This window comes from Phymastichus coffea, unplaced genomic scaffold (genome assembly GCF_024137745.1).
Source record: "Phymastichus coffea isolate CEN01 unplaced genomic scaffold, Cenicafe_Pcof_1.1 PCOF00014, whole genome shotgun sequence".
NCBI classification, from domain to species: domain Eukaryota; kingdom Metazoa; phylum Arthropoda; class Insecta; order Hymenoptera; family Eulophidae; genus Phymastichus; species Phymastichus coffea.
The window spans coordinates 6,316,410-6,333,439 of record NW_026706825.1 but is presented as its reverse complement, the minus strand read 5'-3'; the positions used below and the strand labels follow the sequence as shown (position 1 = coordinate 6,333,439).

At 30.3% G+C, this 17,030-nt stretch overlaps 3 protein-coding genes across 7 annotated transcripts in view; 2 read left to right on the top strand and 1 right to left on the bottom strand.

Annotated features, from left to right (window-relative positions):
* The window catches only part of LOC131674647 (uncharacterized), a 287,868-nt gene that overhangs the window by 52,204 nt on the left and 218,634 nt on the right, over positions 1-17,030 (top strand). The window lies entirely within an intron of this gene.
* The window catches only part of LOC131673570 (protein-tyrosine sulfotransferase), a 150,698-nt gene continuing 141,958 nt past the window's right edge, over positions 8,291-17,030 (top strand). For 4 of the 5 annotated variants that reach the window (XM_058951685.1, XM_058951664.1, XM_058951677.1 and 1 more), the window contains exon 1: positions 8,292-8,565. The gene's annotated coding sequence lies outside the window, so the exon portion shown is untranslated. Of the gene's footprint in view, positions 8,566-17,030 lie in introns of all 5 variants that reach the window. The other variant, XM_058951694.1, reaches the window with a different exon arrangement.
* Positions 14,311-15,197, bottom strand: LOC131674633 (nucleolar transcription factor 1-like). Its single transcript, XM_058953418.1, is given in 3 exon segments — positions 14,311-14,672; positions 15,000-15,170; positions 15,173-15,197. Coding segments are annotated over 3 exon segments (558 nt in total).

Sequence of the window (17,030 nt, the reverse complement as noted above, 5' to 3'; positions counted from 1 at the left end):
TTTTTTTTTTAATTTTGTGACAGGACTGATAGCGATGTTCGCTAGCCCTGTATACGGCACTCTCCTCGCACGGATGTAGCGGCCGAGCGTGGCTATGGGTGACATAGCATTCACGCGCTCGTGTCATTGCAGGGCCTGGAGAGGGGAGAGTGCGGCCAGCGGAGAAGATGGCGCGAGAAAGAGCGAGAGCGCGAAGAGCGTGAGAGGAAGAGTAACAAGCGAGAACGTGGAAAGCGCGGCTCGCGCCGCGAGAATTAGGAGAGCATAGGGAAGTATTGAGAGCAGTTGAGAAGTGACCGTACGCTATTGAAGTCACGGCGCGAAGAAGCTTGGACGACGCGCCGTCGGGGAGCAAGCCCAGGACGAGCCAAAGAGAGTCTTTGTGTGGCGAATCTCCGGCTGCTGTTAAGCAGCCTCACAGCAACTACGATTAGATGATCAAGGAGACGATCCCGGCCGCCAGCTGCCAACCAGCCGCCGCCGGTGATCCAGCGACGCCGCTGCCAGCGGGACTGCGATTTCGCCGATGCCGCCTCTCCACCAGCGAGCCACGGGAGGAGTCACTCGGTGGGTTCGTTTCTGCATTGTTCCGCGATCTCTCTCACGTGCCAGCTCTTGCCCGGCGCAACGCTGCAAATTGAATTGTCGCGCGTGATAGTTGAGCGATTCCGCTCCTAAAGTATTATAGACTTGTCGCGTACGATAGTTGAGCGACTACGCTCCTCTTCGCCGCCTACTGTCGCGTTCCGTGGATTGAGCGAGCGCGCTCACCATCGTGATTTTGTAAGATTCCGTAGTTGTAATTTCGTTAGCGTAAATAAAGGGATCGCCTTTCTGTATTTCTCTCGATTTTTTCCATTCACCTTTCCCGTCATCACGGTAGATTCGCGCCCGTGGAAGTCAGCGTCGGCTTCATTCACCGGAATGGGACTCTTCAATAAATCGCAGGGGGCACAGTAGTGGCGCACTTGGCTGTGTCTTTGAGAATATTTCTTCCCCCTTTGCAATTTTACTAGTATTATTATTTTTTAAGTTTTAAACAATATACTCTTAGTATTACGTATGATTGTTATTTTTTTATTATTTTTGATAATACTTGAGTGAAAAGTTATTATTTAAAAAAATCAGTATCTTAGGTTTTTATATAGGCAGAAATCTAAACTTACTAGCCTGTCGTTTATACACAGTTATTACAGCATCACGTTTGAGTAACCAACAGTAGTCAGCTACCATGACAGAATCCCATCGTCCTGGATACCTCGATAGTAGGTCCTGGTGAAATCTCTCCCTGCTTATCACTTGCATCACCTAAATTTCCATCCGGAAAGAAATCGAGATAGTCATGCAAAAAATGTAGTTTTTGACTTATACGGCATCCTAGATCTTTAAATCTTTCTAACAGATCTTTTACAAGCTCATTGTAATTGTTTTCTTTTTTATTTTTTTCTTTGATAGACGTAGTTTTCTTGAAATTGTCATCTTTACACATCAATTTAATTTGAAGTCCAATAAAAATTCCTGATTTTATTTTTGCGTCACTAAGTTTTGGAAATTTTTTATGTAAATAATGAAAACATCCACTTGATTGATCCAGCGCTTTTACGAACTATTTCATTAGACCTAATTTTATGCGCAATGGAGGTAAGAGAATTTTTTTTGGATCAACTAACGCTTTGTGAAGGATGTTCATGGATCCGGGTATCAGACTCTTCTTACTAGGCCAGTTCTTTCTTATCCAGTGCTCCTTATCAGCTCTATTATTCCCCTCGCAAATACAACATGGGTATTTAGTGTATCCACTTTGTTGGCCTAAAAGAATGGATATGTCTTTAAAATCACCGCATATTTTCCATTTATGTTTTTCGTAATCTATTTTTTCCAGAAGTAGTTTCATATTTTCATATTTCTCATCTAAAACTATTGAATATCCAATAGGAACGGACGCATACAGATTTCCATTGTAAAGGAGAGCTGTTTTCAAACTGCGGGTAGAGGAATCTATAAAGTCTCCACTCGTCTGGATTATAAGTTTTAAGGCCTAAAGCAGCTATTAAACCTGAAATATCGTTGCAAAAGGTTAATGATTCCGCCTCCATAAAATATTTTAGAAATTCTTTCTCGCGATTTTTATACCAAGTAAAAGTTACCTCGGGAGAAAGCGCATCTTTTTCTTGCAATCGTGAAGCTAACAGCATCGACTCTTCTTTCGAATTCTCTAAATCTCGATTTAAGTCATTCAACTTAGCCTGATTAAGGTTATTGAGTTATCTTACAAAACATGAGAACCTATTGATAAATATGCAGGACAGTGTATAGAATACACACAAAAAGTTTAGAAGCCAGTTATCGAATAAAAATAGAAAATAATAATAATCCAAGTCAAGCTATTCAACATTGGTCGCAATGGTAACGGTGCTCTTAAAGAAAGGAAATGAAAGATTTTAGTATCGATAATCGTCTTAGCAATGATTACAAAAATACCTTGTAGTAGATTGATGTTTCAGCTTTTAAAAATATAAAAGATGTCATATGTTATCGTGTAAAATCAAAAGATATTCATAATCAAGAGAAGTAAATTCTCACTTTTATCGCTAGTTCCCACAGCTTATAGAAATGTGGCAACGTCGCATCAATACAACTTTGTTTAGCAAGATCTTCAGCTACTAAACCTACTACTCTCTCATGACGTTTTAGTACAGGTGCATTGATATGTGGTATATTCAAAGCAGAAAATAGAGTATTCATATGAGTTTCTTCCATTCCAGCATCAAGCATTCCTAAAACATAATTAATTTACTGTCAATTACTGTCGTATCAAAAGTTGAAAAATATGTATTATAAAGTCTAACCGATAGCAGCTTTCAAATTAATTGAATAAGTATGACCATCCAAATTTGCATCATTCTGAGGCATTACTTTATTTGTGTGAACAACTTTCAGACCATCACATTTAGTGCATTTGACAGTGATATTGCTTGCTAATCCAGACCTCGATTCAGCAATGACGTGTCTCAATGATAGTGGTAAATCACACTTTAGACACCACAACTCTGATGCTAATAAAACTAATTCTACAATTCTTCTTCCACCGATTATTTTGTCACAGTTTTCAAACCACTTATTCTTCTCTTCATTCATCTTTTCAATCTAAAACACGTATCACAAGTATGTTTGTATATTCTTATCGTTAGTATAACAACAGTACACTTTCTTAAAATCATCAGTAAAAAAACGAAATTTAGTAATTATGTGAAAAAGATATGCATATAAAATGCATTATTCATATATAACGGTGGACCCAAACAAATCTAAGATTCGTAGTCAAAACTAAGATTACTAGTAAATTCGTAAAGTAAACTTAAAGTAGTCGTAGTAAACTAAGATTCGAAAATTAAGATACTCACCTCACATAACCTCTTATTCGCCAGCTTTACTTGCGCATTTTCCATTTTCGTAACAACTGATTGTTTAGCAAACTTTCCTTTCTGACGTCCACGCAAGATTCTATTTGTATTTCGCCACGAACTTTCGCGAATGGGACCCATTTTTAGTCAAAATAAAAGTAGTAATAAAACGATAACAATACTACTCAACTCGCGAGTGCACGGGAATAGAGCCATCAGTCGGTATAACAAGAGAGACATTCATTCCCAGTGTTGCCACATTTCGATTACTTGACTAGACCAAGTAAGTCTGATGAGTGTCGTGATTATTTGTTTCTTATTTGTTTTAGCAAAACTAATTAAAATAATGTATTGCATGTGAGGTAAATTTCAAGAAAATATTTTCCAAACACTTTTTGAATGCCAAGGAGGGTTAGTAAAAAGTCTTTATTTTAATCTCTCAATTAATCTAAGAGTAGCTATAGAGCTACCTTAAACGTACAAGGTTTACCAAACGATGAGCACAGTTCGTTGCTACTATGAACAACTTCATTTCAAATTCATTTCCATCTTTTTTAACTTTGTATCTTTGATATCTTTCTTCTTCTTCTTCTTCAGCTTTCACTTTGACTTTTGGAACAGGAATGGGATTTTTAGGCGTTAAGGAGTACGTTTTATAACAGATTGTACGTTTGTATATTTAAAAGTGTGTTTATTTTTGCTATTGAAGGTACTGATTTATTAATAGCAATCATCAACGTGACTTTTTGGTTTTCACCATACTGTGAGAGTGCCAAATGACGTACACTTTGTTTTTTTTCCAGTGTATTAAAACTACTCTGCACGTATCGCAAACCATGTTAGGAACCCAAGTTTTATCTACATTGGTCAATTCATTATGAACATATTCTTTATACAATAATTTGATAGACATTGTTATGGATTTACGTTGTTTAGTTGGGACAAAATCACACACTGTCGTGAAGACATTTTTTATGAAATAAATGAAATTGCTATAACAGTAAACTTCAAATGACGGTACATGGGCAGAAAAAAAGATATTCAAAACTTAAAAAAAAGGTTTTAGAGGGTAAAAGTGCTCCTTTAAGATAGCTTACTTAGTTTTCCAAGAAAAAAATTTTATTCAAGATGTTATTGTACCTCAAAAACAGCGAAAAACATCATTTTTTGCACTTTTAGGTTAGGATATTTCAAAAACTTGATGTGATAGAGTATTCGAAGATCAGATTTGAATTCAGCGACCCAATATCTACCGGAAATAACTAGTCTCATCTAATGAGCAAGTTTCATGTCGCGCTGTGTTATTAATTAGTGCACATGTTAGTACATATTTTTAAATAAAGTTATTTAAGTATACTACTGTTGTACAAGAAAAATAAAATAAATTAGTTTGTGTCACTAGAATTTCATTATTAGTTCTTAAAGTTATGTTTTATGAAATTTACTTATTTTTATATCACTGAGATTTAAATTTAAATGTGTATCAATCAATTTCTGTAATGTACACGTTAATTTATTTAAATAAACTGATAGAGGAAAGATAATGTTATCATATGAACTGAGAATTTTTGATTTATTGTAGGTAGTACATAACAATGTCGTTTGTAATTCATAGTGAACAACTAATTTTATGAGTTCTAATTTATCGCATTATAGGTAAACAATAAATTCCGGGACATTTTGCTGAAAATTTTCAGCATAAACTTTGCTTATAAATTTTCTTAAATTATATATATTTAAATGAACATTGCTATCTTTACATTTCAGTTTGTATTCATTGAATATTTAAGTTAGTGCATTTATGTGTTACCTGTCTCAAAAGCATCTCTAACAGATGAGCAGTTGAATAAATTTTGAACAGTAGAATTAGCATAACATACCTGAGTAGAATTAGCACAAGATACCTGATCTGAATTTAGAAGTCTGATTAATTGCCAGTTGATTTTTAAGGAAATAATACTTGGATAAGTAGTTTTATTTGTATACAAGTTATGGGTTTTGGAAACAGTGTATAACGGTTTTATGCTGTTTGCAGCAGGGTATCATCCAATTATTTTGATGATTGTCACGGCAAGTTTTACACGCTGCGGTAGCGATGGTCGAGTTATAAGGCGCGTGTGGGTACTTGCAGGAATCTAGGCGTCGAAGTCGGCAGTTATATAATAATAATTTTTATTATAAAGTGACAGAGCTCCAGAGAGATGTCCTTACAAGGCGAGATCATATACAGGACTGAATGCGCTTGTCCCTCTCGGGGCTCATAAACTTGAGATAAGTCCCTACCACTTCCTTCAGGAACAAGTATATCCTGGGAACCGAGAGATTCATATAGCTTAATTGTTTATTTAGGTTTGCAGCTATCTATGTTCTATTTTATTTCTGGTCTAGCATGTATTTACCGCGTACAGTTTGTTTGTTTCAGCCTATCTTATATCTTCTACTTCGGTCGGCCCGCGTATGCAACGAATACACGTATGTATATGACATATGTTCTTATAGCTACAGGAGATAACTATATTATTTTATTATTAGTTCGCATGATAAGGGTGCTGAATAGGTAGATTGAAACTTTGATTACTTTTGTTATTGAAGAAAAATGTACTAATTCATCATCTTCGAACATTTTATAAAGATGATTATGCATATGTTCCTGGATATAAGAGATTGTTGAAGGTATAAGTGATTGTTGATTGTTGAAATGTACCGACGTTGCAAATGTAATAGCAAAAACACGGCAATTGTCATAATTTTTTGATTCTGTACTTTTTCAAAAACGAGAATTTCTCGGTCGAATTTTCTATTTTTTATGAAGTAAGAAAATAGATGTTTCAAATACATTTTGATATAAGGATGTAGATCATTTTGATTGAGCGAGTTAAAAATTCTTACGAATTTAGTATCATAAACAGCAAACCCAGTAGGCACCAACACATTTGCTGCAATTATCATTACAACTATGCAAAATTTGTAAATGCGCTGTATTTTGTGCAACGGGTTGAATCCATTGCTTATGTAGATAGTTTTTAATCTTTTGTATAGCTAATGTGGATCTTGGTTTAAAATGAGGCTGCTTTTTCAACGAACAATTGTTTAATATAGAATGAAATTTATCGATATGAGTGTCTTTTAATCTGGACCTATTTTTTTATAATTACTTTATCATTGTGACTCAACTTGTATCTGAAGGCTGTCATATTAAGTTCTTCGACGGATATGGTATCATAAAATAAATCCCATACGGGTGTACGTTTGTCTTTTGTTTGTTTCGTAAAGTAGGTACAGGTACAGTATGATATGTAAAGTATATGAATGGTATGATATAGTAATTATAGTATCTGGTATATACGGTATGTTGTTCTTGGTTTGTTTGCAGATACGATTTGGAACAAAAATGAAAAAAGTACGGTATAGGTAAAAAAATACGAGTAAAAAATAAAAATTAGTTTGTGCAATAAATTCGCTATTTATTTGGAAATACTATATGTAATCATTTTCTACATAAACTTGCCAATACTATTAAGATATGAACAAAATATTTGAATGATTGATTTTATTGAGATAAAGCGAAGTTCACGAAAATTAATAAGCTCAAAATTTCACCAACCGCGACTCTTGACATTTTCGTTGTTGTTATTTGTCAAAAACCTGAAAAAGAAAACAATATATTTATAATTTACAAATACAAAAATTCATGTGAACATTTGTAAAACAAAATAATATTATCATTCTATAAACAATATTTCCAGCATCAATGAAGAAATTCAGTCATAATAAGTTAAACCTATAACTCTAATTTGGATTTTTAAATAATATACTCTTGTTTCTATTAGAACTTTTGCTTTATTCAAAAAATTATATTTGTTAGAAACTACGTTATATGAAACTTGCTACTTCTTTATTATTTCAAATGTTGGATTAACTAATCAAATTTTCTAAAAATAAATTTCAGATTCCATCATAATGGAAATATAGACATATACAGATTGCAATGATTTTCATCAAAAAAATAAAGTGCTAAAATTGCAAATATTTCTACCATAAACATTTAAGTATGTAAAAAACAGTATATAGTCTAAACTTCTTTGCTACTTTTTATCAAGTCCTATAATCTTAGCGTATACGTTAAGAAAAGATTATAAATATCTCTAACCAATGTACATCAGTCAATATATTGTATTATTCACAGTGTTTAGCAGTAGATAATGACAAATCAGCATATCAAAAACAATCACAGTAGCAAACTTGATTGTAACGCAATATGTTGATAACAAGTAGCTCCCAGACCACCTAGAAATAAAGTGTCATAAATATGATACCCATGTTCTACTAACAGAGAATTATATGAGAATAACTTTATCATTTAACAAATATATTCGTGTTTTTACTATAGAATGATTCATAAAAGCAAAACTTTTCTATGAAAAACTGAAAATTTATTTTCACAATATTTGAAACTGATGGGAAACGATCGAAAAATCTCCAATATGTATAGTTTCAATCAAAGTAAACAATGCAAAAAACCATGACATAGAAACAGTAATAATGAAGTACACATGTTCTCTTGTGAAACTTATTATTCCAGGTTATATCAATGTTATATAAATGTTATGATGCAATAATACTTACTCTCTTGAAAATAGAATTTAAACACTTTCAATTACGGAATAAAAAAATCTCAGAGCGAGTCAATTCTGTTTTTCAATATTTCCTTAACTATAAAGAGATACAAATGACAACAAGATACAACCATACAACTCAAGCTTATAATTACTATTTTGAATCAGTGCATGTATCATGTACGTCTTAACCTTAACCCTCGTTTACGTTTGAAGAAGACCTCTATACCTTGTGCCAATTCTATTGTAGTTCTCTATCGACTAAGAGAGGGCGCATGGGTAAAAAAGCAAATTTGTCGCGAAAGTCGCGAAATTTTTGTGCGCTATTTTTCGTCCTCTGATTAAAATGATTATACATTGCAAATGATTGTAGATTGTAGCTTGTAACATATACTTGTTTTACACAAGAATGTAGTGTTTCTTTCAAAATATAACTTCTGTATGTTCTAAGTTCTAATATTTACAACACCTACCTGCCCAAGTTTTAACGCTGTTTCGCTGTGTCAACCTTTAACTTATACATCTGTTTACTAGATATTTTTATGGTAAGAACTTGGTAAATGTTTTTTCTATTATGTTTTAAGAAAGTTTTTCATGTTTTTTTGTTTGTGTTGGTCGTAATTACATACAGTAGTGTATAAAGATGATTGAGGCAATGTAACAATGTAGGATAATGTTTATACATTGAACATTGAGCATGTATTCTTATTATGTGCAGTCATCGGAGCTCTTTCGAGTCAGATGTGTGCCAGAGAATGATAGAAGAACTGTTGTGCTAATATTACTATTTTGTAGAATATTTTTACAATAGATAATTGTTTGGTATCTGTAGAATATAATACATTTTTAGTATTCAAAAAAATCAAGGAGTTAAGTAATATGAATTATGCATGTGAAAAATGAAGTACCTAAACAAAATATTACATGATTTCAAGTGTCGATTATATATCTAATAAAGTCTTCAGTTTTATACAGTTTTCAGTGTACGAGTTTTCCAAAATAAATAAATACAAATGTAGATCATCACTTTTTCATGTTTATTAATTGATCTGGTTTATAAAAAATACATGCTTAATATTGGTTACGAACACTAAAATATAGATGATAGAATAGTGATTATTTGAATATAAAATTATTAATTTTAGTTCAGAATCTTAGATTCATTGGTACAGTTATTATTTTGATAAATGTTATGAACTAAATTTCAAATATAAATATCTTATAAGCTTATAGATTTTCTTATAACAATATTAATTAATACATCACATTATATTATTATATTTCTATTTTATAAAACACATTCAAAAGTCACTTATATCTTTAGCTCAGTACTCATATGTTAGAAACATAAAATTAATGATATCTTATTAATACTTTTTTTGTGACTTTTTTTTTCTTAAACATAATTTTTATGTTACATTATCATGTAGAAGTATTGTATACATTTCAATTATTTTTCTAAGAATAGAGTTTATATAGTTAAACCTTTGTATATGATATAAACAACTACCATGAACTTAAAATATTTGCAGTCTAACTTTGGTACATGCATTCTATTTTATTAAATAAAAGCAGACTACAGTAGCTTCAAATACATTACAAAAAAAATTGAACATTTCATAAGACTATTTCCTTATTGCATGCAAAATGCTTGAATAGTTTTCTCATATAAATCTAAATTAAAAAATAGATAGAACATATCTTTTCATATTTTCTTTAAAAAACCAATGTTTCACGAACATTGTAATCTTAAATTGCTGAGCCTAAATAATGTTTAAGCATTTTAATAATAAGTCATAAAATTAGTTTCAAATAAATGAGTTTATTCAGAAATATCAACTATTAAAAAATAATTATTGTAAGAATGTTCTTTTCAGGTCAAACTTGTCTAAAAATGATGGATATTTTAGAAAGAAAATAGTAGTAGGCAAAATGAATTTAAGAAAGAAATTTGAATGGAAGAAGGAAAAATGATTTTTTTTTAAACTATAATATCCTCTGCGAATGAAGGTTATTTTTGTTCTTCCTGCAAGCTTTCTAGCATCTTCTTGGAATTTAGACTCTTATTTACAATATTTCCACTGCATTTCAAAAGTTTCAATGGTATATTGAACCCATTGACTTTCTCCTCTTCCAGTTTCATTTCATCCCCTAAAATTTCCAGACAGCTAACATCCTGGCATACAACTTTCATGCACCTTGAGAATTAGAAATAGGGATATGAACTTAAAAATAACGAAATTGGTCACAACGCAAGTTATTTTTAATATTCACATAGACTTAAGCTATTATAAGACCTTTGAAATGAGTTTCTAGCTTAAAAATGATATTTCAAAAGCTAAAGTGTTCTTTAGATTTACGTTTAATTTAATTTACAATACATTTTAATATATGTTGTAATGTAAAAATTTCATCACTTCAGTATAATAGTTTTGTTTTTGAATTTAGTATAGATGATTCTTTATAAGAATTGTGAGAATATTGAAGCTATATATTTAACTGATAGATAACTTTTTGAGAGAATTATAAATTAATTTAAAAATTTGAGGATATCTTCCTCTTCATAAGATATTTAAGGTAATTATATTCCTATTTGTGTGCTATCAAATTTTTTGCTATGATTGACTTTCAAAGTATCGGCACTCCATTTTGGGCCATTCATTTTTTTTTACTATTCCATTCATATTTTTTGAGGAGTTGAAAAATCACAACTTGGATTTCATATTAACGTACCTTTTCAATAAACAAAAAAAAGTGTGCTTTTCAAAATGATATGCCACCAAAAATAACGAAACGGCGAGGCCAAGTATTGGAAATATATATGCGTAACTTTTTTTCAAAGTCGTATTTTTTCATCAGCCCAGCTCCAATTTTATATTTTTACTTTTAGATCGTGTTGTAATTCGTATATTGCCAGTTTGTAAGCCTACTACTAAAATCCTTATATCAGAGTTTTAATACTACTGTAGTAATGGAGTTTTATTTGATAAACAAACTTTTGATTATTCTGTAGCATGTTGAAAGACCCATTAAAATGCGGAATTTGTTCAATATCATTAGTACAACTGCGTTTTTGTATTGTAAATAAATGAAAAAATCGGAAATTGAAGTGAAATAAATAATGTCAAACAAATTCCGTAGGAAAAATCGAAAAACTCGATTCTAAAATAGTGTTAGTTAAAATCTAGTGATCACAGTTTTCACCTCGTATGCTTATAACAAAGAAGAGAAAACATGAGTAAGTAATTATATTTTATGTGATATTGAAAATTCTAAATTTTTCATTGTTATTATAAAGGATTCATTATGTAGATTATAGTTTCATCAAATGGAATTCATTATATAGATTATAATTTTATCATAGAGAATTTATTCTACACATTTATTATATGCAATTTATTTTTACAAATTTAATCTCTTTCTTTTTTTGTAAAGCTGATAATGACGATACTAGAGAAGCAAAATTGTTTCTAAAAAGACAACAGATAAAAAAGAAATGCGAGGATAAAGCTGAAAAATGTAGAATTGATTTGCTTAAAAACACGAATACAACAAAAATAGACAATTAAAATTACCACTACACTTGAATGACACTGATTAAGTATGCTTCAGCTCATTTTAAATTATTATTTTCTAAATTTTTTTATCTTCAAGTTTTTTAATGTTACAACTTCAATTTTAAAGATGCCAGTCTACAATAATACCTCCTACAAATATAAGTGATTCATTGAGTAAAAAAAAGATGCAACTTCAAGTCAGACAGAGACAAATTATCATCAAAACAAACAGAAAAGTCCGTAAACATACCTAATTTTATAGCTAGTGTCGATCATGATGTAAGTATGAGTGACCTTGATTAATCGACTCAATTTATGCAAAATATTAAAGGTTATTATAATAACCTATACATTGAATTTATTCATGTTAATAAATATTTTATTGTTTAATACCGATGTATTTTATTTTAAGTAATCTACACTACAATTTCTAAAATTATATATTTTATAGAATTTTTTAAGCTTGATGTTTACAAATAATTGTTCAAATGCTTGCTAACAACGTTTTATTACTTCAAATTTCACAATAATATAATAAATAATCAATTATTATACGAATTATAAAAAATGCAATTGTAACTAGTTGTCCTTCGTATCCATCTATATGTAGAATCTGAAAATGTATACTTATCATTTTCAACGAATGATTGATCTTATCTGATATAATACATACCTTATCAAGTTGAAACTTAATGAATAATTGATTTATCTGTTCAACATTCCATATTAGAACAGTAAGTTTCTTCGACCCATTAGAAATTATGCACTTGAAAAGATCTGTTTCCTTCCCTTTTACTAGTACTTTAGTACCACCAAAAATTTCCTAGACATGTCCAGTAAAATTGCTAACAGTGAAAAGAAAATACTTTAACACACAAATATCTGATGAATTTCATAATTTATATTTAGTTTGCTAAACGTTAGCATTCTTGAACCTCAAAATAACGTAATATTAACCTAAATGTTTTTTGAACTATTCGCGTGTTAATTTAATGAATTTCAAAACTCAATCAGTTACAGTTCAGCGTATTCAATAAAGTGTATTCCAATTTGAACATTTCCTTTCTTTCGTGAAATAAAAAGTACGAGGTCTGTTCAAAAAGTTTCGCGGATTTTGTATGTTTTCAAAAATTATTTATTTATTCATGAATATCTATTTTATCTCCTTCAAAGTAATCCTCCTAGGATATAATACACTTGTGCAAACGTTTTTTCCAATCCTCGAAGCACTTAAAAAAATCAATTTTTGTGATCTTGTTCAGCTCCTCCCTAGTTGAAAGTACAGAATAAAATCCAATAAAAAAAATATAAAATCAGATATTTTGAGTTTTTGCACCAGCAAAAACATATGAAATACAAAGAAATATATATATTCATTGGATCGTATGCGCTGCGTACCATACTTTTTTTATCAGTATACATTTCGATCTGCTAATGAAGTATAAAAATTAATGCCTACATATTTTGTAACAAAAAAATAATATAGTAAGTTATCATATAAAACCAATATGATTTTTAAAACGTAAAATAAATAAGAATTCTTATCAGTATTCAGTAGATTTATCAAATGACTAAAAATAACTATCTCATTTTATATGTATTTATAAGAACAAGCGTATTAAATATTAATGGTTTTTTCATTTATCAAACTTACAATAATATAATAATATTAATTGCTTTGGAATTGCACATTTAATTTGTATTAGTTTTCATTAGTATAGAACATTTAAAAAGGATTCACTAATATTAGATCCCATATGTCATTTTCTGGTGCCTATTTAATAGAAATAATGAGTATATATACAGACACTTTTGATTGCTCTTGTTATTAGTAATATTGCTCTTTTCTGGAAAGCAAGAGTTTAATTTCACCAGTTTCTATCAGAATAAAACATTATATATTCGATATTTTTAGTATGAATTTATAAGATTTATTTGCTTGATTTTTTTTGGGAATCAGTGGGTTTTCTTATTGTTTACGAAATGGAAATAATGGGAATATACATGATTTTCTTGAGATATTACAGATAATTTTGATTACCCTTGTTATTAGTAATATTGCTCTTTTTCGGATAAACAAATTATTAATTTTATCAATTTTTATCAGAATAAAACATTAAATATTCGATATTCTTAGTATGAATTTATAAGGTTTATTTGCTTAATTTTTTTGGGAATCAGCGAGTTTTCTGATTTTTTACGAAATGGAAATAATGAGTATATACATGATTTTGTTCCATGAGAAGGATTGAGATAGTTCCGATTGACGATTATGAGTAATATTGCTCTTTTCCGGAAAAACAAATTATCAATTTTTCCACTTTTTATCAGAATAAAACATTAAATGTTTAATATTTTTCGGGAGGATCAGCGATTTCTCCTATTTTCTACGCAATGGAAATAATGAGTATATGCGTGATATTGTTTCATTAGAGGAAGTTTGATTTTACAGAAACTTCTGATGGACCTTAAGAAACGTGTAGAATTGGTGTTTTATGATGAACTTACCTACATTTTTACTCATTAGTATAGAAGTATTCGTTAATTACAAATTAATTATTTTTCGTAATCAATTGTGAAATAAGGAAGAGAAAAAATGTAAAAAGTAAAGAGTCTTAAGGTGATGATTTCTTCTATATTTATAAATAAAACATCCTTACTGTCATAAAATAATATAATAAAATTTGAAAACGTACATAACTTACTTATGTAAATACAAATAATACTTAAGTTTTATTCATCATGATTAGATTCAATTTCGTCTTCACTATTCTCCTCATCATCACTGCCGTTTTCCCCATCATCATCATCATCATCATTGTCGTTTTCATCATCATCAGTATCGCTGCCTTCACCTTCCTCATTTTTTGAACTTGATTCTGGTTGATTTATACTATCCAAATTGACAGTTACTTGTGCCTCTACCTCCTCAAGTACATTATCGCTTGCTCCTTCTGGATCGCAAATTTTCTTTTTACTTTTGCGATTTATATCGGCTATTTTACTAGCGATATGCTCGCCTGTAGCTTTAACTTCTTGCGCGACTCTTACTGGATCCAATTGGACTTCAATTGCCAAATAATATTTAAAAATATCTGTAATATATATTATGTACATAAATGTTGGTCAATAATATATCACACGTTAGAGAATATAAAGATATAATACGTATATTACACACGCGTGCACAGTCACCACACACAGACATTTTTGAAATGATTAATAAGAAATATAAGGGATCTAAATTAAAAAAAAAAAAAATTAGTCGAATTGCGAAATTTACTTAGGGTAATTTGTATTTACATTGATATACGTTCTCCATTTTCATGAGAATAATACAAAATTCATGAAGGATCCACATAAATATGTATCAATCTGAACTTCTAAAGGTTAATTTTTATTTTATTTTACTTGATATTTACCTATAACAGCTCCTAACAACTTGAGATCAAGTTTTGGCTTTGCCGGAGCTTTAGTCCTTCCAGATTGTTTGCCAGTAACCGAGCTGTTTTTCAAAGTTTCAGTGCCAAAGATAGTTTCAGCTATATGGCGTACAAATCCAGAATATTCTGAGCCTTTTTTGTTTTTTTTACTGTATGTATACAGTTTGTTCTTGGCATTATCATAGTCAGTTTTTGATATATAAACGCTATTTCCGCAATGTATCCAACAATAAAAGAAAGTATGTAAAGCAACTTATTAAAATGTCTTTTACGATAAAATGATAACATTTTTAAAGCAAAGTGAATATAAGATTTCATTTGATTAAGTTGGAATAACATATTTTACTGTGTGAAATAGATAGTTGAAAGAAAATACGATGTAATGATGTATAGAAAAATTTACTTTCATTATAGCATTTTTTAATTACGTAATATTCAACGGTAAAGTGTAATTTTTCGCGATTGTTTGAGTAGATCTGCGCATAAAATCTAGCCATAAAACCACATAAAATCTAGCCATAAAACCGATGCGGAAATTCATGCAAAAAAAGGACTCAGAAATCGATATAGTGTCTAGGTGGAATCTGTCTCCATTCACATAGCAAATGTCTAAATTGCTCCGATACATTCCTATCATATAATGAAGGCTATAACAATTACTTATTAAGCTAGTCTATATATTGAAAAAGGAAAACATAAACCTACCATATTATCACTCTTTCGTAGGTACCCTACATCAGCATCTCCTTTGGCAATCTGTTCAAACGAATTAATATCTCGACTAGCTATTAATTGGAAAATAAATTATTCTTTCATAAATCATATAAGATAGTGGAGCAACAATTATATAAAATGTGAAATATTTACCATATTCATCTACCTTTTCATATATTTTAGCTTGCAACTGAGCATTAAGATCCTGCCACTTCTGTAACTCTTTTTGTTTTTTTATAGATAGATTTCGATATGATTCAATGGTTTGTAAAGTTTCTGCCAAATTGGATTCTGCTACTTTTAATTTGTTTTTCAATGTCTTTAATTCATTTTTGTCCTTTTTTTTATCTTTTATTTTATGTTTTTGATCTTTTAAATTTCCCACAGTTTTACATGATTTCTAATCGGTTTTTTTCGGTTCCGTTTGAAATTTCTTATTTTCTTTATTACAATCTTTAGGAATATTGATAGAATTATCAATAATAGTAGTAGAGTTGTTTAAAGTTGACACGTTCTGTTTGTCAGATAATCCGCGATCATGTTGGATGTTACTTTCAGTTTCTATTATCTGCAAATCAATAAAAAAAATTTAATATATAATTATACATACCTATATACAAACATTAATTGTCTCGCTAAGGAGGGTGTTGATGCATTTGAAAACCTTAATAAACGTATAAATCATATTTTATAGTCTACTTTCGATCAAGAGCTTTTATTAGTATATAAAAATTATTTTGGGAGAAGCAGGAAACAACAAGGATGAACCTTTAAATTTTTTGTAATTTGCATTGAAATTATATCTATTTAAACCTTGTGGATATCCTCTTTTGAAAATTAAGGAAAGTATAGTATTAGTACGCTATCCCGTTAAGCGTTCTCTTAATTTTTTAAATACTTATATTCGTTGAATGATTCTCCTTTAATACACTTATACTATTTTCAGGAGAAGTGATACTATTATCAACTTTTGCTGATGTAGCAACATGAACTTGTGGTGCAATAGTAGTGTCAACTTGTGGTGACGTAGCAATATAAACTAGTGGTGAAATGGTAGTGTCAATTTTTGTTGACGTAGCAGCTTCAACGTGTGGTAAAATAGTAGTTTCAACTTGTGCTGAAGTAGCAGTATAAACCTGTTGTGAAATAGTTGTCTCATCTTCAGCTGACGTAGCAATATCAATTTTTAGTGAAATATTATCACAAACGTTTGAAATCGTAGTGTTAGCTCCTGAAATTAAAATAGCAGTGTCGACTTGGAACGAATTCATAGTGGTGGCACTGAGGCATAATGAC